Genomic DNA, 23,515 nt, shown 5'->3' with positions numbered 1-23,515 from the left:
TAAACTGGAAAAACAAAGTTCGTAAACTTGTGTTTGGTCGATTATTTCTCTGTTGTTACAATGCTAATTGGCATTGTATTTAACATCGTTGGAAAGCCTGTTTATTTACCTTCACAATGATGTCCAACTTGTAAGGATCATGCATTTGTGGGATGAGCAGCACAGCTGATTATGTGGGTAGCGCCCAAGAAAAATTTGTCAAAATGCTCCGTCAATGGTAAACAGTGTATTCTCCTGTTGGTGTTGACTCTTGTTTTGAGTTGTTTGGTGGATTGGATGATTGAACTCTCTTTCAGTAACAAGGAACAAACAAGACATATTGGCAATTTTACACTTTATTCATTTAATACAATATGTCAGGAGCCTCAGTAGCGGTGGAAGATCCATACGCAGCCACAACAGCCTGGCACCTCCTCCTCATGCTGGCGAGTGTTGTCATCTTGGAGGATGAAGTTAGGTCCCAGATTGTGGAGATATGGGATCACCACTGGCTGCAGAATCTCATCCTGATATCTCCCTGCATTGAGATGGCCTTCAGTGATGACAAGCCTTGTTTTGCCAGTGAGGGAGATGAGAATACACTGTTTACCATTGGCAGAGCATTTTGGCAAATTGTTCTTGGGCACTACACATAATCAGCTGTGCTGCTCATCCCACAAATGCATGATCCTTACAAGTTGGACATCATTGGGAAGGTAAATAAACAGGCTTTCCAACGATGTAAAATACAATGACCATTAGCATTGTAACAACAGAGAAATAATCCACCAAACACAAATTTCCGAACTTTGTTTTTCCAGTATATAATAAAATACTCCTTATTGTCCTGCTTTGTATATTTAGTGTGTTCTGTGTATTCATTGTGACCTGCCGATGAGCTACAGAGGAAAACAGTCTCTAAGCTAACAAGGTTATAATTTCACACTCACCCATAAATATTTTTTATTTATTCTCTCCACTCCCCTTCCCCCCCTTTACCCCTCTGTTCTCCCATTTACATCTCCATCCCTCCCCCCACTCTCTCTCTCTCTCCCTTATGTCTACACGCCTCACTCTTAGTTCAGGTCATGTATGCTGAAGCTTCATGACCACCGAGAGAAATTATAATTATACAGATTACATCAGTGAAGAAGCTGTCGCATGGAATGAAACCCAACAGCTGAGCCTCTTTCTCCGTCTCCCAACACAACAAAACGCACCGCTTGGTTCTTCAAACCAACAGTGATGTTCATTGTTTGTCCAGATAACTCAAGGTGACAACTGTTTCTATAAGTGGGCGACACATGAAAAGAAAGCTGCCTTTTGTTGGGAAATAAAAAAAACTTGAATCATTTGATTTCTACACAAAAAATGTGCAAATTAAATGACACAATCATGCAAACCACAATTATGTTTAAATGTATTAAATCCTTTGATGCAGTGTTCTGCTCTTGGCAGTGTCACCGTGTTTTATCTGCGGAGCTATACGGGTCATTGTGTGATTATTAGTTCAGTTCTTTTTAATTTATTTAGCGTTCATTTAACCAGGAAGGTCAATAAAGAATTAATTCTCATCTATGACAACCTGGAGAGACGAGAAATTGGAGTTATGACACCAAAAATACTGCAGAAAATGTCATTCTAACACAAAAGCTTATTTTCATTTGTTTACAACGTCCCTCGCTCATCTTTAAACGAGAGAAAAGAGAACAAGACTGCAGAATGTTTTCCTCTTCGCTGTAGTTCAGTTACTCTAAACAGTAAAGAAATGTGACTTATATAAAGACTACATACTGGAACGTTTGTGCTTGGCTGACTTTCTCCACATTTGCGAGCATAGTAATAAGCCACGGTAAAATAACAGCAAATCAGCCCAAATCTCGTCAACATCCAGAGGTATTATGTAACGTGGTATTAGTGCAGATTTACGTATAGGCACTAATCCTGCTTTTCTCTCGCTTCAATGACTGCACGGAGTTTGACCACTAAGATCAGGATTGCAGTCATTATGGTGGACACAAACACAAATATATGCCGGCAGACACCACAAACAATAGTCCAGTCAGGCCTGGACCAGGTTTCCGTTTCAAGTGGACAGACAGTATAATTGTGTGTATTAACAAGGCTTTGAACAAGACTGCAGAGCCTTGTCTTTAAGGAAGGCTCATTTTTGGATTAGTTTTCCAAACAATTTACTACAACGACTGACACTGACTGAATGTGACAGAAAAGCAGGTTTCAATTCCCAAATTACTAGCATGAAGAGCAACCACATTTAAAAGAGCAAGCAAGAAAAGGCCGGCCTTATTTTATTTTTTTGTTATTGTCAACTTATCCCATGAAAAGACCAAAACCAATATTGTGTTGATCTGCTGTTTCAATACTTCCCGATCTCCCTACCCTGTCTGTGGCTTTCAAGGTGAATGTGAGATTGGGAGCATTTCTGTTGCGTCCACACAGCTCTCAACATGGCGACAGCTGAGCCCGCGGCTCAAAGCTAACAGTGCTAACAGCGAAAACAACAGCAACACTGCTGTATGAGAGTAGTGCAGAGCAGTGCAGAGCAGTGCAGAGCGGCGGCTGTGAGCTAACCAGTGGGGCACGCTCATGTGTAATAACATGCAATAAAAGCATGCACGGCCAGCCCGGCTATGTCAACAAAGCATGGAGAAGCTCTGATTATAACACAAACAGAGGGAGAGTGACTTCATTCTCTCGCGTTTCTGCAAGCGTGATACGAGGCTGATATGAAATGTTATTAATGAAGCTTTTTTTGGTTGGAAAACATCATCATCCAACGTATCCTGTGGTTTGCTTAAACATACAATGCCAACATTTATTCTGGCGACTGGGTTGAAATATAATATGTAGTTTGATTTTCAGAAAAGGCTCAGTGATTTCCTGAAACAGCTGCTCACTAGTTTTTAACAAACCTTACTCAATTACTATTTTCAGTGGTGGATTAATACACATTTGGTGCTCTAGTGAGTATTTGGAGCAGCAGGACGGTGTATTGATCTAGATTGTATACGTTCATGAAGGAACATGTCACAAAGTGCAACTCATTGATGTGTTTTTGGACAATGATGGAGCTCTGTGGCAGAGAGGAATAAGATATATCCAGCTCTAGATACACAGACGATACTCGTTAGTAGATACATTAATTGCTGGGTTTGGTCTTTTCATGGGCGTTGTTGTTGTTTGTTATTCCTTTGTCTGGTTTCTAATACCAGCCTGACCAGTGTTGATTACGATCTGGTTTCAGCATTTCAAAAGCTAACGGAAGTGGGGCTTTTCCAATCTAACTCGTTCACACTCTGTGCCATTCAACACGGTTTGCCCTGAAGGCAGCGTGAAAGATTTCCAAGTTGTCCATCCAGGTAACAGTCAGCTACAGCCTGGAGCTTTAATAAACAGGATTCCTGTGAGTGTAAAGCAGGGCGCTCACAGAAAAGGGCACTCTGGGTTAGAGCAAAAATATTTATATCACAAATCAGAGCAGTGCTGTGAAAAGGTACAATATGTCCTCAGCTTCATTAACAGACTGTGTGACTGAAGACATCAGATGTTTACTGTTGTGTGGAGAAAGAGCCTGACTGGAGCATCACAACTGTGCTAAAGGTCTCTTACACAAGCGTGACATCCAGACTGATGTGCTGCATTTGAAATGTTCCTGCAGGGAAATAAATAAACATTGACTTTATGTTTGTGCTACATTCCCCATATAGCTTCAACAGTGAGCGGTAAAGATAGGCATCGGGAGGTTACAGTGACATGTTTCCCATTTGTGCCGCCCGGGTAGCAGCCAGGTCACAGTTCAGTGTCTCAGTGCTCATGGACACTCGGGACAAACATCCTGAGTCATGATAAACACCTATTTTTGACACAACTGCACAGCTCTTTTATTTTAATACAGATATATTGCACATATTTTGTAGTATTTCTTTCATATTTTTTTGTAATTTTCTTCTGCTCTATATTTGTTTGTTTTTTGGCAATACTTGCTTTTACTTCTAATTTTATTTTCTCTTACTATGTTTATGTTATGTAGCAATACACCAAAGCAAATTCCTTGTATTCTAAAACTACTAAACTTGTGACTTTCTGGTTGAAGAGCAGATGTTCTTATCAGCACTGACAAAAGAATAAATACTTCTTATAGTCAAGATATTTATATTTTACTTCACCCCTTTAATGTCAGAACTGATAGATCAACTCTCTGTGCTATATTTATATTACAGTATGTCTTCTTTTTGTAACAGAAATACATTCTCCTATATGTAGATCTAATGTATTGACGTTAATTGACAGCTTTGAGAGCATGAAATCAGTTAAATAACCAAATTGTAGACAGATTATACTGTATATAGTGATTCACACTGTAGCTGTTGGTTGCAAATATTTTCCTACAAAAAGAACAGTCAACTGTAATAAATGATTATTATTTATGACAGCAAAGAGCCACGATGGTACCAGTCAAATGCTTTGTCAGGACATCATTGTTTTCTCACAGGAACTGTCCCCCATATGGTTCACTTGCACTATTGCTCAGTTGCAGTGACACTCTAATACCCTTTTTCCACCAAAGGTACTGCATATATGCAGTTTTTTTAAACACGGTAAAACCCGCTAAAAGTAGCTGATAGACTCCTTTCCCATTACCAGTAGAGGAGTAGCCTTTCTGTTTTTTTTCTGATGTGTCACGTTCAACGTCGCAGACGCGCCGACCGGAAGCAGGATTAGTAAACAATGAAAATGTTATCGTGGTTACTTCTTTTTTTATATCTGTTACTTATTCAGTCTCTCTTTCAAACTCTCAAACTAGAGTTGGTGATTGTTGGAACAGTAGAAAGACTGAAGTGTATAAAATTACTGTTTTGTCAATGGACTCTGGTAGCTTTGGTAGCATATAACGGCTGTTTCTTTTCACATTTAAATCGGTGAATTAAGGGTTTATTTTGACCAAATCAGAGTTGGTGATTGTTGGAACAGTGTAAAGACTAAAGACAGTATTGATTAGTTGTATTTTATTACTGTCGAGTTTGAATGAAGTGCGTTACGATGACCAGCGAGGTAAAATTACTGTTTTCTGACTGGAGTCTGGTGGCTTTGAGGAGAGCATATTAATTGTATGTTTTGTACGTAACTAAATTATAATAATTATAATTAAATCCCTGTTGATTTTATTTATTATATTTTCACTTCAACGTGTGTCACATAGCATCGCGCCAGAAAAGGAGTAAAAGTTACCCGGGTGTCATGTTTCCATCGCTGCTGATTGGAGCTGGAGGTGATAAATACCTGCGACTACTGCACTCATTTGTCCCGGGAATGAATGTGGATTGTAACCTTTCCCACTGAAGACAAAAGTCAGATGTTAGTGGGTGTTAGTGGGTTTTTTGTCCGGTGGGAAAGGAGCTTAACAGAAGTGATAAAATCGTCACTTGGGTTTTTGAGACTTTAGCAACGTGTCAATATTGCCAACTATTAGTACAGATTAACACGTTTCCATTAGTATCAAAAGGTTACACTGTTAACGAACAGATTCCAGTGGAAAACAGAAACTGGTTGAAAATATCTGTTTTTTTAATTTATATAAAAGTGCATGAAACATTTCATTACATTTGATGCAATCAAGTGACACCTAAGAAACCCTTCCAAAGGTGTTGTGGCAAAGAGAAGAACAAATTCTCCTTCAAACTTCAACTGTTTCTTCTTCTAAGCTTTCTGACCGCTGGTCAATCATCTTCTTATACTCACAGATTTTGAGGGTCTTTTCCTGAATTTGGTTCAGTTCAAATTTCACTTCATATCACTCAGGGTTAAGGCCTAATCCAAGCCGCCCTGAATGGGACTGTTTCTACATAATCAGTGCCGTTATTTGGTTCCACCTGAGCTTGAATATCATTCCACACTTTGGGTTAAAAATCCTTGAGGGTGAGTGCATCCTAATTCCCGCCTTTGTTGATGGTATGATTTGGACCAGTTGGTGCCTCTGCTACAGTCTGGCTGCTTTCACATTTACACCGTTGTTCTCTGGCTAGACTGGTGAGGAGCTCCAGGACTCTGATCTCATGCTCCATGCGAGCTTTCTCCCTCCTCTCCTCCCTCTCGGCCGTCTCCCTCTGCCGGCGCTCCTCCCTCTGCAGCCACTGCGACAGGAGGTCCTGATGCCAGTGAGCTTGCTCCTGCCGCTGGCTCTCCAGCTGCACCAGCAGGCCCCGGGTCTCCGACACCAGCCGCTGGAAGCAGTCAGACAGGTGCTTGAGGCAGGAGGACTCGGGGTGATGATTGCCAGAGGTAGGGGGGGTGTTAAGGCATGGATCAGGGTGTGCAGTGAGAGGAGAGGCAGCGGATTGGGTGAGAGGGGGAGGAGGAGAAGGTGGAGCAGCTGGAGGTGGAGGTGGGACTACATGTGGGGAAGGTGTGCTCATGCCGTTTTCCACCAGTGTACCTATGACACAGGATATACAACAGTACAGGTGTGAGATTATTACTGATGACAGGAATATCTCTGGTTGTCTACAGAAATTATTTTCATTACATTTTATATTATATATTATATGTTTGTTATTATTTTCAGGAACAAGTTTACAGTTAACTTGCACATGTACAAAGTATATGGTGTGCTGGTGAAGTTTGTAATTCATCATAACTACCAACAGCAAAACTATTAAGACCATAAGAAACTAATAATCACAGTACATACCCGTCATTTCACGATGGATGGATGATTCCAGATAAACTTCATGGTGTCGCTGAGGGAATCCCGTATTACTGAATTCAAACTCATCCGTTGAATCTTCTCTGTCCTCCAGCTTGACTTCAGAGTCGAGCTGCCATGACTGACAGCCTCCTCTCTCCTCCAAAGAGCTCAAACGTTGTCTCCCTGTCTTCCCCAAAGAGCCAAAATGGTGTCCACTAATCTCTGTATTAGAATTTAAATCTGCCGGGATACTTCCTGTCCTGTCAATAGAGTCAAGGTGATGCTCTGCCATCCGTTCCGGAGAAACAAAATATGGCCCTCCTTCCCCTCCCGCTGACCTCCGGCCCAACACAGCATCCATCTCTGCAAAATATTTAAAAGTGCAAGGCTGCGAGCTGTCAACGCTCCTCTGTAGTTTGGCTCTCACATAGTTGGCCTTCAGAGTTTTGACCCGAAGCCGACACTGGTGTGGACTCCGAGAGAAACCCATTTCACTCATGCGGGCTGAGAGGTGTTTGAAGACGTGCCGGTTGCGAAGGTTTTCTGCCAAACTCTTCTGGATGCGCTCGTCGCTCCAGGCGCACAGCAGCACCTGAGTCTCCTCCACCGTCCAGTTAACCGAGCGCTCAGCTTCTCGTTTTCCTGTACATACAGAAACAAAGCTAAAAACTGCTTTTTGTACAAGAGGGAGCGTTATTAAATGGACATGGACATGAGGTGCAAGGTCGGAAAACAACTGCAATGAAAAAGTAATAACTACACCCTGACTCCATTTAATCCAATCCAATTTAATCCAGTTAGGGTCAAATTGTGGTCTGTTTCACAAAATCTAGAAAAATTGGAGTTTGCAGATGTTATTTTTGCTGGTAGAAAACTACACACAATCGTAGATGTTGACCAAATCAAGCAGCCCTGCAATAAATGTAGTTTTTGTTGAAACTGTCTTAAGAGAGGTGTTGATTCAACTGTGTGGTAATTTTATAGGCTGCCGTTTGTGGTGCTGTTAAACTATATTGCGATATTAACTGAGAGAGGTTTTACTTTCTAAATAATTAGTCCATCCTCACTGATATAAAAGGGGTGGGAAATATTAAAAACACCTTCCAGCACGATGCCATACAGCGACACCTCTCTATTTAAAACTGCATTAGTTTTAGCTAGATGGACCTAGACAACTGAGTGTACATCACTGTGTGAACTGTAGAGAGGGTGTAAGCACAGCAGAGTAGCAACTACACAACAGGCATCTACATCTTTAACTATACTATCTTATATTGAGTGCAATAACCAGAAAATTAAACCATTACTCATTTTGATTGATCTCACTCTGGAGTCTTCTCATGGCTGCTTTATGTTCCCTATACTGCACAATAGGGTCCACTGGTCTGATCTGAGAATATCACTTTTAGAGCTGCAACAATTAATCGATTAGTTGTCAACTATTAAATTAATCACCAACTATTTTTATAATCGACTAGTCAGTTTGAGTATTTTTAAGTCAAGATTGCAGCTTCTTCAACGTGAATATTTTCTGGTGTCTTTACTCCTCTATGACAGTAAACTGAATATCTTTGAGTTGTGGACAAAACAAGACATTTGAGGACGTCATCTTGGGCTTTAGGAAACATTGATCGACATTTTCACCATTTTCTGACTTTTATAGACCTACAAAATTATAGATTAATCAAGAACATAATTGACAGATTAATAGATAATAAAAAAATAATCCTTAGTAGCAGCTTTAATCACTTGAATAATCATGTGTCATGTTAAACTACAAGTCTGCAGGTGTTTAACTCATCCAGATTCTACACCCACTGATCTCACTAGTAAGAAATAACATAATAATAATAATAATTTAAGGAGTAGAGTGTGGTAGTTTTTTATCTGTCACTATCCTCATTATGACACCTAACTATGCATTAAAATCAAGATATTTAATTTCAATTCATAACACAGTATGCATGTATGCAGAAGTAAGGATCTAAACTTAGCCACAAACTTATCAACTGGCTCCAATAACATAACATAACATATAACATAACATAACATATCATAACCTAACCATAACATATCCATAACCTAACCTATCATAACATAACATAACATATCATAACCTAACCATAACATAACCTAACCTATCATAACATAACCATAACATAACATATCCTAACCATAACATAACATATCCTAACCATAACCTAACCTAACCTATCATAACATAACATATAACATATCATAACCTAACCATAACATAACATAACCTATCCTAACCATAACATAACATAACATAACATAACATAACATATAACATATCATAACCTAACCTATCCAAACCTAACCATAACATAACCTATCCTAACCATAACATAACATAACATAACCTATCATAACATAACATATCCTAACCATAACATAACATAACCTATCCTAACCATAACATAACATATCCTAACCATAACCTAACCTATCATAACATAACATAACATATAACATATCATAACCTAACCTATCCAAACCTAACCATAACATAACATAACATAACCTATCCTAACCATAACATAACATAACCTAACCATAACATAACATAGTCGTGGATTGTGCTGTTAAACTGGCAGATTTTAGCTTCAGAAACTTAAATGTATGTCTATCTCTAGCAGAGATCATATCCTCTCATTACTCCTGCTTGTTAATTAGCCAGATAGCAGGCTGTTAGTCACATGTCAGCTAGCTGAGGAAAAGTTGAGAGTTAGCCATCAAGCTAATTCAGCTACAGAGTAATACTAGTGTGATATAACAATTCAAAAGGCTCAGGGTGTGTTTATGCAAGCAGGACGATTAGCAACGAATGGTTCAACAGCTTAATAACTGAGAGGAACTGAACTATAAAACTATTCCTGCTCTCTGACACAAACCCAGCTAGCTAAGGTTAGCAGCTAACAGTTAGCTCTCCTAGCTACATGACCTGTTTGTCTCCTTCTGACTCTGCTGAGTGTTTAACAACAAACAAAACACGTCGGCTGCTTAAATGATTCTTACTTTTGGTCGTGGAGACGGAGCTGGACGAGTTGATCATCGCAGGATTCATTTTAACGAGCTGCTCAAAATGTAAACAATCCTCACACACACACAGACCGCTGCTCTCTTCCGGGTGACGTCGAGTCCAGCGTGACATGACGTCGTTACGTCACATGACGTAACAGACGCAGAGTTGTGTTGCAATATTAAATACACTGATACAGAAATTTAAAACATGTATAATGAGAGTTTAACAAATAAGACAAATAACTAAATTAATTAATAATATTGTATTCTGTTCTAATTACTTATGTGTATCTCTCTGTCAATATTGTTGTGCACAGCCAAGCTATATATTCCCCATAACACTCATTTACATATTGTACTAAAAATATATTACAAAATCATAAGTTATATATGGCCCAAATCTACAATGCACCCATTTGCCCTATATTTTATCTTTACACATCCTATATATATTATTTATATCTCCTCTGGGATCATTAAAGTTTTATGTTATTGTATCCAAGAAGGATATTATGAGTTTAACATCACATTTTCATTCATTTTTAATATGCAGTATATGCATGTATATGCATGTACAATATTTATTCAAACATGTGCATCAATATAATGCGCAACCGTTGACAAAGCTATGGTAGTTTTATGTGATAAGTATGAGGTAAATTTCAGCTTATGATCAGGTGTTGACACATAATGTGCCGATTATCAACATAATACATGCAGTATCTCTAGATACCTACTACGGATATTAAAGAGATGTAAATGTTTGTTTCTGTTTGGGCAGTTTCTAAAGGTTAATATACATTTGAGGAATTATTCAAAAGCAATAGGAGTCAAAAATCGAAATTAGACTTTTAAAAACATTGTCATTTATAAATTACAACGAGTAAACGAGGTACAAGTTAATGTGTTAAGAGTTCAAAAACAGAAATGACGTACACACAGCAGCTGGGTTATGGGAGTGGGGGTTTAGCTATATGTCATATATGGTATACTACCAAGACAACGACAATGCATGAATAAATGCAGCCACCTCATTCATTTCAAAGAGACAGCACAGTGGGGTGCCAACGCAGAGGCCTCAGGCACAAAATAAAAAGCAGTATTGTAAAGCAAGAAAGTTTAACCTGGCTCAACCTTAAGCACAACACAGTCCCATGTCATCTGGCACGCAACACAATGCAATCAAATACATGCAAGCACACATTCCTTTGTAATGTGAACAATGTAATTCTGGCAATCATATAAAGTATATAAACTGGTGTGCAGTGTAAATACTTAGAATTTTTTTTACATAATGCTATTTATATGTTTATATGTTTCTTGTATGCAGTAGAGCTGTCCCGAATACCATTTTTGGGGTTTCGAAGTTTTGGTGAGAAATATTGGAAGGTATTGGAAGCTTTGCAGCTCAGTGCAGCAGGCTAACATGTTCTTCTGTCTGTCTGTCTCCATCTCCCCTGTTTCAGTGCCGCTGCTGCACTACTGTACACACACGCACCTCTACACACATCAAACAGATATCCGTCTGAGAATAACTAATAACAGTTCATGTTGAATATGAATAATTAATAATGTTGTGGGATTATTCCTTATTTCATTGGCTATTTTGGGATTTATACATTATTACTACATACTTATATATAAACAAAACAACAACAAAAAAACGAAGCATTTGGATACTACTTTGGAGGTTGAATACCATGGCAACTGCTGAAGCTTCAAAGCATTCGTGTCAGCGCTTGTATACAGTTATATTCAGATTGTACGTCAATCCAGGTGAGACTGTCCAACACGTTCTCATCCCAACTCATCACATACTGCTGCTTTGTCACGCCCCTTGGCATCACTTTAGGTTTAGGTAGTAACAGAAAGCCCGATGCGTTTCATAATGACGCTAAAGGGTGACTTGTACGTCGTGATCACACAGCGACGGCCGCGACAAAGCGTCGATATTTGACGCTCTGGAAATGATAACAACCTGGACTGACTCCAGTTCTCACCTGGCTTCAGAATGAATTTTATTTCTACGTTTCTAGTACCTTTATAGAAAAACTGAACACACTAGGCCGTGACAGCTTATGAGGAAAAGAAAAACTGCAGAGCAGAACATAATGAACAAAGTCCAAGTTGGCGCTGCAGTCTTTACTTCACTAAACAATCAGCTATATTATCACAAACATGTGATCCTGACAAACATGGATTAAACATTCATTTCTCAATGCTTCCAAAGAGCACTTTGGTCACAGCCACACTTGTATTTAAAGCTGTCCACGTGTATTCAAGATGCATTTTAACTGTTAAATGTGAACACGTCCCCAGAGGACGCAATTTTTATCTCAACTTTGAATAATAAGAGGGAAGCATTGAGAGGAAACGGCTCCTGAAGAGGCTGTGAGGTGCTAATGGGTCGTCTTGTGCATTCTCTGGATGTCTGCTGAGAGCATTAAGATCTCTGGTGTCCCTCCCTCTATTTCACTGGTTCACCTCCTCGGTCTTTCATCCACAAACACACCAATTAGTGTGTGTGTGTGTGTTTGGGGGGGGAGTCCTAAAGTGGTGCTAATGCAGATTCAGTCTGCTTTCCTGCAGGGACATTTGCATTTTGAGCTTTCAGCCTTTGTTCTGTTATAGAGCGACTAGAATGAGTTTAACAGTAATCTTAAAAGAGAAGGTCGGTGTCGTTAACAGTTAGAGAACATTTCCTTCTGTCTACATCTCCGGTGTTGAAGCGCCATATGGAATAGTTTGTTTTAAAGAATACTTATTTTGGTGAACTCTCATACTTTTTAGCCATCTTACCAAGAATTAGATAAAAAGATCCAACTTCATCTATGGGTGTTTAACATATTGATATCTATAGTCTATCTTAGCACTAGCTTAGCACAAAGACTGGACGAATTCCACGGTTCATCACAGTCTCCCCTAGTTTGTGCTCTGCTTTTTATCATATTATTGAGTTTTTTTTCTGGATAAAATCTTTTAAAGGTGGCGATGGTGATCCCATTTAAAACTTTAAAAACAAGACAGACATCCGTGAAAGTTTGGTAACTGTCAATGTTTAAAATGTTATACTTACTTATGATATTGCAATTATGGAAATGAAAAGATTTCCTGTCTTGTCTTCTTGAAGAGAGACTTGATGGGTTTTAACGTGCTCACTGTTGTATGTGACCAGGTTGTAAAACAATATGTTATGTGAGAAAATATCATTGTGTGCGATCCTTCTCATCCAAATCTCAGTTAAATAAAAGCAGGAAATATTTTCTAATGAAACAATACAGTACTCCTGTAACAATTTGACTTTGCAGGCCATGTTGAATCTTGTCTAAATGCTGCCCTGAACTACAAAGATGCTGCTGTGATGACACAATAAAGATGAAACAGTTACTGTACGGTGACATATTTTGAAAGATTATCTCCAAATGGACTCTTTCATTTCTTCTGGGAGTCAGACGACAGATGAACCGGGAACAAAACAGAAGCTCTGACCCAACTAAATGAAAACTTCTCTGCCCTGTCAGTTCAATGTTCCTGAATGATCTCACAAAGAAAAGGCAGAGGGGAGTTTTAAGCGTACTGTACAGTATATCTGTTGAGGAGGAAGATACGGGGGAATACAAGAGCTCATGAAAAAGTCCCTGAAAGATGGGCTCCACTGAAGAGAAACTTTCAAACACAGGAACAACGTTTTAGTTTTGGTTCTACGGATATTATGTAGTTCCTGCTCACAGAAAGTCCGTTCTGCTGAGATGGGACTTTCCAATGTTCCAGGAACTATCGGGGTGGGGTTAATAATACTGGATGTTTGTCACTGGTATCGGTGTTTGCCCCTGGGAAAAAAATTACTTTCATTGTTATTGACATTTAAATCAGAACCAGTTCCCAACTGTTGAACTTAAGCAGTGAGATAGAAAGAGTGAGCAAGTGGGACTTCCACTTCAAGATTATTTTTTGGGGTGCTTTTATTGCCTTTAATGGACAGAGATAGTCATAAAAGGGGAAGAGAGAGAGCGGCTGACATGCAGCAAAGAGCCTCAGGTCGGATTTGAACCCCCGGCTGCTGTGGTAAGGACTCAGCCTTGGTACCTGTGGTGGTATCAGGTGAGCTACCAGGACGCCCCGATGCATTAGATCTTGAGATGATTTTGGGCCCCAAAAGTGGGAAAAATGTCAGTCTGGCAAATGTGTGTTTGAAGCTCTAAATCTCTGGACAAACACTGATCAACAACCCGACTAACCCTACCAATATTTTGGGGACATTTTGTACAACACGTCTGAAAAAAGTCAGATTTTGTAGTTTCAATCTTGGAAACGGCTATGAGCGTTGGAACTGCAGGCTGAGATAAAGGTTGTTCTTCACAGCACAACGAACAGCACTGACTGCTTGGAAGCACACACACACACACACACACACACACACACACACTAACACGTACAAATGATGAGGCCGCCACAGCATAGGTAATTACAGAGGAAGAGGGGAGCCGAGACAGTCGACTGGACATTCATCTCATTACTCACGCATGCCTCCGGGCTGTTCCCCGCTGGCCTGCTGAGGAACATCACACACTCCTCTCTCACACGGACGCTTCAGGCATTCACACACACATAAATAAAGAGAGGCTGGCAAATTCTTTCCAAAATAATCACAACACACACCTGAACAGTCAGGGTCAACAGCTCGGTGCATCCTTCCTTATTACATCACTAACAACATTAACTGGTTTATTAATATCCATGAAAACTTGTTTAGAGACAGAGAGAGAGCATGACTGGGAATGACATCTAAGATTTTTGCATATCTTTACAACTAATGCCGACCTCACACCAAACGACTTTTCAAGTGATTTCACTGTCGCAGACATATTTCCAATGTCGGAATAAAATCAGGAGTTTTGCTGGAGTTGCGGCGCGCTCCCGTGATCTCAATCGTTTGGTCTACGGTGGTCATAACACTCAGTCCAAGCTGTCTCAAGTCAGCCTTTTTCTCGTCTTGACGTTTCAATAAAATCAAACAACTTTAATTTTATCGTAAGTTCAATGACGCGAACATTGTCAACAACCAATAGGTGCGCTCTCTCCAGCACCAAACAGGAAGCAGCAAACGGGGTAGAAAATAAACATGGAGGAACTGGTGGCGTTGAGGAGTGAACAAGACACCTGTTTGACTTCCCCAGTGACTAACTAACCACTGTCCAAAACGGGGCTACTTGCAAGCTAACGTTAGCTCTCGTCTCATACATGCACGTGTGTCGATTTATATGATTGAAGCCAGCAATCTTCAGCTGAAACATAAAGTTAGCTCGTAGGTTAATAGCAATAACATTCCAGTAGCTAGTCATCTTGCAAGTAGCCCCATTCATGACAGTGGTTATGACTGCCTGCATATTCACCGGGGATTTCGAGGGCCGCAGCACTTTCTGTCCACCTTTTTCTCAACAGTTTTTCTTCTTATAAATTTCCACCAGGAGCAGGAAGTGACATCATCTCGAAAGGAATCTTGTAAATAGTGACCCTGCAAGATCCCCCGTCTTTGCAAAATATTAAAGTCTGTGACTAAAAACTCTGTGACTTAAGACACATTAGCTGCATCTCATTTCAGCATTTTTCGCCTCCTCGACTCCTCGCTCCTCGATCCTCCGGCTGTGACCCGGAAATCGATCTCAGTCCTCCATCTTGAAGGACGTCCCAATTCATAAAATGCGCATCGAGGAGCGAGGATCGAGGAGCGAGGAGGCTTGCTGGAGGAGCTATGAGCGAGGATACACCAGTGCATCCTCCAGTGTTTCCTGCACGGAAGTTTATCTCCGACCGACACGCCCCCTTATTGGATATCAGTTATTGATTGGACGCTGCGCCGATCAGACTGATCAGATACATCAACATCACTAGAGTTTCATACCAGAGTGAAGACAGATCAGAGATTAAACGTTTTATAGTTTAGTTGTCTTCTGATTCACCGTCTAGTTATAACCTGTGTTAACTGTAGGTGTGAACAGCAAACGGACCATGTTGATGGTGAAGTGTTCCAACAGCAGAAGGACCTGCAGTCTCTCTGCTTCACACACCGTCACTGAAGGAGTCAGACACTGAGAGGGGTTTATAAAAGCTGACAACGAACAGACTTAAAATAACTTTCTTCATTTATTAGAAAGAGTTTTCTTTTGATGATCTGTTATTTCACTCATTCACTTTTATTAAGTATCCAGTTAAAGTCAGAGAGAGAAGGGGAGTCTGTCTTTTATACCTTTTACATCATTTATCCTCGTTTCCATTCAGTCACATGTGGCTGATAATTCCTGAGCGTCGGGTTTGATATGAGTTATATCATTTCACTTTCCCCTCAAACATTCAGACTAATACATAACTTCTACTGTCAGAATATAAATAACTACAGACGCTAATAATGAATAAATAATATAAAGATATTGTGCCAGTAGAGATGGTTCTGGTCCTCTAAGCAGGACTCAGTCCACAGTAGAAATACAGACTGCAGCTGTTATTCATGTGCAGGTGTTTGTTAAACAGGTAACAGACTACAGAGAGGAAACACTGCTGCTCTGATAACTCTGTTTCTTTATTACTATTAGATCAGTTCAGACATAAACAGCTGTTGAAGCCAACTGACAGCTGATCCAGCTGTTATCAGCTGCTGCTGTCATCAGAAACGGACGTCGCTTCACGTGACGCTTCAGAGGAAACGACGTCTCATGTCTCTAAAAACATATTTACTCGTTTCCTCTCCTCGAGTCTTTTCCTCGCCTCCTCCGCTCGCATCTCCCGGGGGCGGGACTAAGACGCGAGTCGAGGAGTCGAGGAGCCGAGGAGTCAAGCCATATAAAAGCACTAATGGGAAAGACCCATTGTCTTTAGATGTGAGAGGATGTCAGACGTCAATCTTTCAAAAGTCTTTTCAGAGTCTTCTAGTGTATGGTAGGCATTAAACCATTAGCTGACCCCTTAGCAATCTACAAAGTGTGAGCAGGAAAAGGATGAATGGAGGATTCCTGGTGGACACATTTCCATTTAGCAAGAAAACTTTGATGCTACGAGGTTCAAACCTGTGATCCTTCTGGTGTGGGAGAAGCTCTAATTATTAGTTCTCTTGGATATCAGGGGGTGGACAATTTACAAAAAGAGTCTGCACACCCAAAAGAAAGAGCCAGGCTTTTAATATATGGCCGCAATAAATAAAGAAGTGCAGAGCCTGCACTGTCTCCTTTTCTGGATTGTCTTCTTTCCCGTCCTCAAAGGGAGGAGAGACAGGCTGTAGATCTTCTCCCCGTGTGATTTGTAGTGCAGAAAAAGCAGGTCAGCGAGCACACGGCGAGGTAAGGTGAGGTACAGACGGCGTTACGTCAGCTGATGTTGCAGGAGAACTGAGGCGTCCCACTGTGGGAGCTCAGGATCCCTGCCTGCATGCTGCTCTTTGGCATGGCTCCATTTTCCCTCTTTTCATGTCCCCTGACAACCAGCAGCAGCCGGGTTGTTTAGATCAGTGGCTCGCAAACTTTCACACCAGACGCAAACAAAGACTCAACATGGGAGCAGTGCAGCAATTCGTGGAATCTGTGCTTTTTTTTTTTAGCTTGTAGCCCTCAAAAGAATCAGAGTGATGTCAACTGGAGCCCTTGTTGCATGCACTCCTGCTGACTGACAAACTCTGCAGTAAACTGGGAGATTTAACTTGAGTAATAGCAAAACTCAAAGCATCAACCATCCGCGAGCTAACTGGAATAAAAACAAACATGCTTGGTGCACAGCCTTGTAAGTTCAGTCCCTCTGACTTCTGTTTCTGCTCGGGACTGGAAAATAAAACCATGCCCTATATTTTCTTCTGCGTCTCATTGCAGTGATGTGAGTAGCCAGCACTGCTGAAAGAAATTATATGTTGCGTTTGAAATTCAAGTGAAACTGAGCATCTGTTGACTGCAGTTTGTGGTGCCTTTGAGCCACAAATGTCCGCACATAGGATAAGGTGGATGAATATGAAAACATACATGTTTACATATGCAACCAGATCTCATGGGAACGTGAATAATAGCATGACATTTTAAGGACATTCAGCTTGTTATGATTTTTGTGTGTCATTTCAAACCACGGGGTTAGCGTAAAGCAGTCGTGGTTATGTATAGGCAACAAACCACTTAGGTTTAGGAAAAACATCATGGTTGGGCTTAAAATAAGTACGTAAACTAAGTAAAATACGTACAGAAAACCAATCAAGCATTTCTTGCAGTGATATTTTTGGCCTGAATGACAACTTGTATTAATCTTGTAAGCCACGTATCCCTCATTATCATGTTTCTTCTGGTGAGCAATTACAAGGACCAGTTCCAACCCTGCAGAGACAAAACAGAAGTGAGACCTTTGGTGTTCAGTCGAGTCCGTGTTGACGGCTCTCATTTGCAGATATTTTCTGCAGAAGACATGGAGTCTTTTGGTGGTAATCATAAACTCATCATCGTCTGTTGATATTACAGCAACCCATGCAGGAAATGTTCCCCCTATAGCTGTGTTTTGCAGCTGCGGAGCACATGCCTCTGCAACGGGGTGGGATGCTGAACCACAGAATCTCCCAACACACATGGAGGAACCACGGCAGGTCATTTATCAGCCTTCAGAGCCGTTGTGATGTGTTTTCAAAGCTTCACTCCCGTCTCTCAGATGAAGTACAGAACTCTTGGTCCCATGCCTGGACGCCCTCTAATTTGCTTGCATTTTTATAGTAGCCACCAATTTGCAGAGGCCACTTTGACCAACGGCGAACTTATGGCAGAGCATCTGCGCTTCAAAAACACTTCCTACGAGCACCAGATGCCTGTATGAGAAAAGAAACATCCCATCCACTGTAATATATTCAACAACACAGATCAATGTGAGATGAAGTGCAAAGAGATGATCCGGGGAGGTGTGTAGTAAAGGTTTGGCTTCGAGAAAAACTTCTTCAGATCTAAAGATCCAGTTCAACCATATATAGGTCTCAGGCATCAGTGCACCTCTTCTCTGTTTATCAGCATGTAAAGCTAAAATTATCTTCAGTCACACTCCACACTTCCCATACGCCTCATTTGAGTCACATTCTGTGTAACTCTACGGGCATTTCCACCTTGAATTCCTTCTTCCTTTGTTTGCACGGGGAGCAGCTTCAAACAGGAACCGACGAGCTGAAAGTGGAACAAAGAGTTAAAAGACTCCAAAAATACCTCACGCTTTGTTGTTTTGCGCTCGTAGATAAAACGTCACATTCCACAATGTTGTCTTTTTTTTTACCAAATAAGGTGGGATGTTCTGATGTAAGGGGGAAGCTGTGATCCTTTACAGAAATGGTGAATGTCGGTCAGTGCTCTCCGTCCATAAGCCTGAGAGTGAGAGCTCGCCGGTTACATCACAGGGTCGGTCGGCGTGACACTGTGCCATCTACACGAGGCCGACTAAGGGATTGAACACTTAAACAGCTGAATGAATGATTCTCTTATCATGCTTCTACACTGTCGACCTGCCGTGGTGGTCGGCAGCTGAGAAAGCACATCCGCTGTGGTTAATGATATCTGAAGTGTCCTGAATCAGAACACTGTGGCCTGCATTTCACAATGGACCCTCAGTCATCGTACAGTAAGACTATGTTTGTAAGAATAGACTCTTAGACTCTTAATATGTCCATGATTAATTACAATTAATGATCACAAACTCTTTTTTTATCCGTTCAAAATGTACCTAAAAGGGAGATTTGTCAAGTATTTAATACTCTTATCAACATGGGAGTGGGCAAATATGCTGCTTTATGTAAATGTGTGTATATATTTATTACTGGAAATCAACTAACAACACAAAACAATGACAGATATTGATCCAGAAACCCTCACAGGTACTGCATTTAGCATAAAATATATGCTCCAATCATAACATGGCAAACTGCAGCACAACAGGCAACAACAGCTGTCAGTGTGTCAGTGTGCTGACTTGACTATGACTTGCCCCAAACTGCATGTGATTATCATAAAGTGGACATGTCTGTAAAGGGGAGACTTGTGGGTACCCATAGAACCCATTTACATTCACTGATCTGGAGGTCAGAGGTCAAAGGACCCCTTTGAAAATGACACTTTTTCCTCGTCAAAATGTAGCATACGGTTGGAGCTTTATTTAACCTCCTTTATCGACAAGCTAGTATGACATGGTTGGTACCAATGGATTCCTTAGGTTTTCTGGTTACATATGATACCAGTATCTTTTCTCTAGCTTTAAAACTGAGCCCGCTACAACCTAAAATCAAAACCAAAATCACAATACGTTTATTATACGTTAATACATTAATACGTTAAAAAAATTAGTGCCGTTAAAACGAATTGGCGTTAACGTGTAATTATCACGTTAACTTTGACAGCCCTAGTTTATACTACGGAAGGTGTCTGCAGACACGGATGTGTGCGCATGTTCGTCAGAGTTTACAGTCCTTGTGGACATCGGACGTCTACGGACCCAAGCAGATGCAGAAAGTATAATTTGGGCGCAAGTCGCTTTGGATAAAAGCATCTGCTAAATTACTGTAATGCATTTCAAACTCTTGATGTCTAGAAGATTTTGATCACTTTTGACTCTGACTTTGACTTTTAACAGCGAGAAACCTTTTAACCTGCAAATCACCGAATTAGTGAGAAATCAATCAGATTTTCTATTGTGGGAAACTCCTTGAATTCAGTGCTCCAGATCCCGGCATCAGACCCCACCAACATCCACCTCCCCCCATGCTTTTGGATATTAGGGACTGCGAGGAATGCGTCCCACCTAAGTAACCCAGGCGACCCCCTTTTGGTGGCCGAGGAATGCCCGGCGTTTCACTGCTCGGACTGTTTTCACAGTGCAGACGAGCGTCCGCATTTCTTCTGGTAAACTGATCCCGACCACACAAGAGGAGCCCCTCTCCTCCCCTCCTCCTCCCTTTACAGCCACCTCTCCCACATATAACCCCCCCCCCCCCCCAACTACTGTCAATCAACACCTAATACTCCGAGCACAGCTGATCGAAACCACGTGGAGGGACTGCTGGCTCCAATTGAACCAAGAATGTGCTTATATAACAGTAAAAACGGAGCCATTTCCGCGGCTGAGGGAGGGGTGTTCGTATGGCTTTGAACGTATAAGAAGTCGTGTGGATCAAAGACCAAGACGAGAGGGTAAAAGTTAACTGTAACATGAAGCACTAAGTAAAACCAGAGCAACACTTCTCAACTTTTGCAATATCCTTTGAAAACTCTGCCAACATTAACAAGCTGGATGATAAACAGTATAATGATATTTATCTTCCTCTTGAGGCAGTTTTACTCCATCATATCTGGGAGGAGGCAAAACAGTTTTTTCACAAGATAAAACATTCATCTTAAGTTTTAAAAATAAGATATTATATCGGTAAATGTAAATGAAAACGCCATAAATCACCTTGAAACCCCATCTGAATATTGTGGGGGGTCTCAACCCCCGGACTAAGAACCACTGACCTTTCTGTGACACAACTTCACTGCTGAATTTGAGCGATGCACAAAAATTGACCTTCTGTTTGGATATGTCACCAAACACTTGAGCTGAGCTGAAAGACGGGATCAAGAGGAAAGGAAAATAATATTTTGGGGGATCATATATATTTAAGTCTAAGTTACCCTAAAGCCTCCTGGAGGTGTTATAGAAACAACCCAATGATAATGTGGATCAACGGCTCACTTTCAGAGCAAACCTTTGCATCAGACGGTGCTTCTATAAAATAAAATGCCTTCCTCACTGTTTAGTCGCCTTCAAATCTCAGTCTGCAGCCTCTTCAAACAGGGCATACTGGGAAAATTGCACAAAAGCGTCTGGATGTTGGTGGTTTGGTGGTTATCAGCCTAAACTGGTGTTCAAACGAGGCTTTATCTCTCTGGATCACTGGGTTAAATGTGATTACTCTTCTCTATTTTGTCTTACAGTGCTATCTCAGATCAGATAAGAGCAGCCCAAATCCATCTCTAACTGTCAGGGTGTTTAGTTAAGTAACTCTCATAATGAACATGACTTTTAGTTGCTCTGTTAAGTTGTGTTCTCATCTGTAATGTTAGTTATATTAACTTTAAAGTGTATTATCTCATTTTATCCTTCATATGCTTACACATAGATTGTTTACAGTTCATCACTTATTTTGGTGAGCACTTTTATTATAAGTTATACGTCCTGTTTTATGCGATGTGATTTCCTGTGTAACTGTCGTGATTGTTTCTGTTTACGGCATATGTTACGTCACAGCACTTTACCACAATGATGAATAATAATAAAAATAAAAGTGAGGCAGAAATTACAGTTTTGGACAAGAAAGATGTGTTTGTTCTATATTATATTCTTTATATTATATATATATAGTATTATATTCTTCTTTGAAAATAATAGTATCACACAATGATTCATAAAACTCCAGATCGTTCCTTTTGACTGTTTGTAAAGCGAATACAACTACACAGCGTACAGAGAGAAAGCTGATACTTCAGCAAAGCCTGTGTTATGTCAGAGGCTGACTGTGTCTTCATCCACTGACCACAATGTCCTCTGCAGCGTTAACTGGTGCAAAGAGAGACATAATACAAGAGATAGATCGCTGCTTCACATTGTGGATGTGTGGATGTTTGAGTTTACAGCCTCTCAGTAGAGAAGCACTTCAATGTTTAACGTTTATTAAATGTACTTCTGTATATACTCCTCAAAGAAACCCACTCCCTTATGTCTACATTTAAATCCTCAAAATATGATATTTTCTGTCTCCTTATGCAACAGTTGTGTGTTTTAATAGTTAATGAGCCCTGTGGGAGCAAACCGTTTTCACTCTAGTAGTCTGCAGGGAGACGTAGAAACTGAGTGATTAAAAAAAAAACGAGTGACAATCTGTGAACCGAATCTGTTTCCAAGCTCGCCTGTCTGCATTTCTCCAGCTGTCCTCACCCCCCGTCTGGACTCACAAAGTGTCCAGACTGTCCCTCTAAACTGTCATAAACAGCGTCTATCCCACCCAGAGACACTCGTTTGTTCAGATCAGCCTCACGTTGGGTTCGTGGACGAGGACAGACAGTTGGGTTTCAGGCGTTTTTGTTGCAGGTATTTGGTACCAACCTGAGTTTGAATGGTTTTGTTCTCACCTGTCTGGACAAACAGACTAAACACTTCTTTTCAAGAGTGTTGTTATTCAGGTAAATCAAAGCTACAGTGTAATCCACATAGAGAGAATCAGAAAGAAGCGAGAAATAAACTGTTTGGGCTGTAAACTCAGTGAATATTTGTGTTATTACTTCTTATTTGTTTGTCTGTTTGTCAGCAGGATTACAGAAAAACTACCAGCCCTAATTTCATGAAACTTGGTGGAAGGGTGTAACATGGATCAAGAAAGAACCCATTACATGTTGCAGCAGATCTGAATCACGGGCCGAGTACACGCATTATTTTTCACTTACGAAAACGGCCTTGGCCGAGGTCTGCGCTCTCAGAGTGCCCTTCTAGTTAATTTAGTTATTTAGTTTATTCTTTAATTGGGTCCCTTTTAGTTGATTCTGGGGTCTTGCAAATGAGTTGGTCTTCAACAAATGTCAATTCTATACATATTAGAGATGTCAATCGATTAAAATTTTTAATCACGATTAAAGATTTGCCAAGTATTTAATACTCTTATCAACATGGGAGTGGACAAATATGCTGCTTTATGCAAACGTATGTATATATTTATTATTGCAAATCAATTAACAACACAAAACAATGACAGATATTGTCCAGAAA

The 23,515-nt window shown here is 40.5% G+C and overlaps 2 protein-coding genes across 2 annotated transcripts in view; both read right to left on the bottom strand.

Moving 5' to 3' along the window:
- Window positions 1–23,515, bottom strand: part of rasgef1ba (RasGEF domain family, member 1Ba) — a 131,047-nt gene that overhangs the window by 36,353 nt on the left and 71,179 nt on the right. The gene's annotated exons all lie outside the window — the stretch shown is intronic.
- Window positions 5,545–9,886, bottom strand: LOC141769916 (uncharacterized). Its single transcript, XM_074639436.1, has 3 exons — window positions 9,725–9,886; window positions 6,689–7,327; window positions 5,545–6,433 (listed from the first exon to the last, which is right to left on the bottom strand). The coding sequence occupies exons 1-3, from the start codon at window positions 9,858–9,860 to the stop codon at window positions 5,928–5,930; spliced, it is 1,281 nt and encodes a 426-aa protein (XP_074495537.1). The 5' UTR covers window positions 9,861–9,886; the 3' UTR covers window positions 5,545–5,927.

The sequence above is a fragment of the Sebastes fasciatus genome, chromosome 6 (assembly GCF_043250625.1).
Source record: "Sebastes fasciatus isolate fSebFas1 chromosome 6, fSebFas1.pri, whole genome shotgun sequence".
In the NCBI taxonomy this organism is placed as follows: Eukaryota; Metazoa; Chordata; class Actinopteri; order Perciformes; family Sebastidae; genus Sebastes; species Sebastes fasciatus.
Note: the sequence above shows the minus strand (reverse complement) of the source record. Positions and strands in the feature narration are given on the sequence as shown.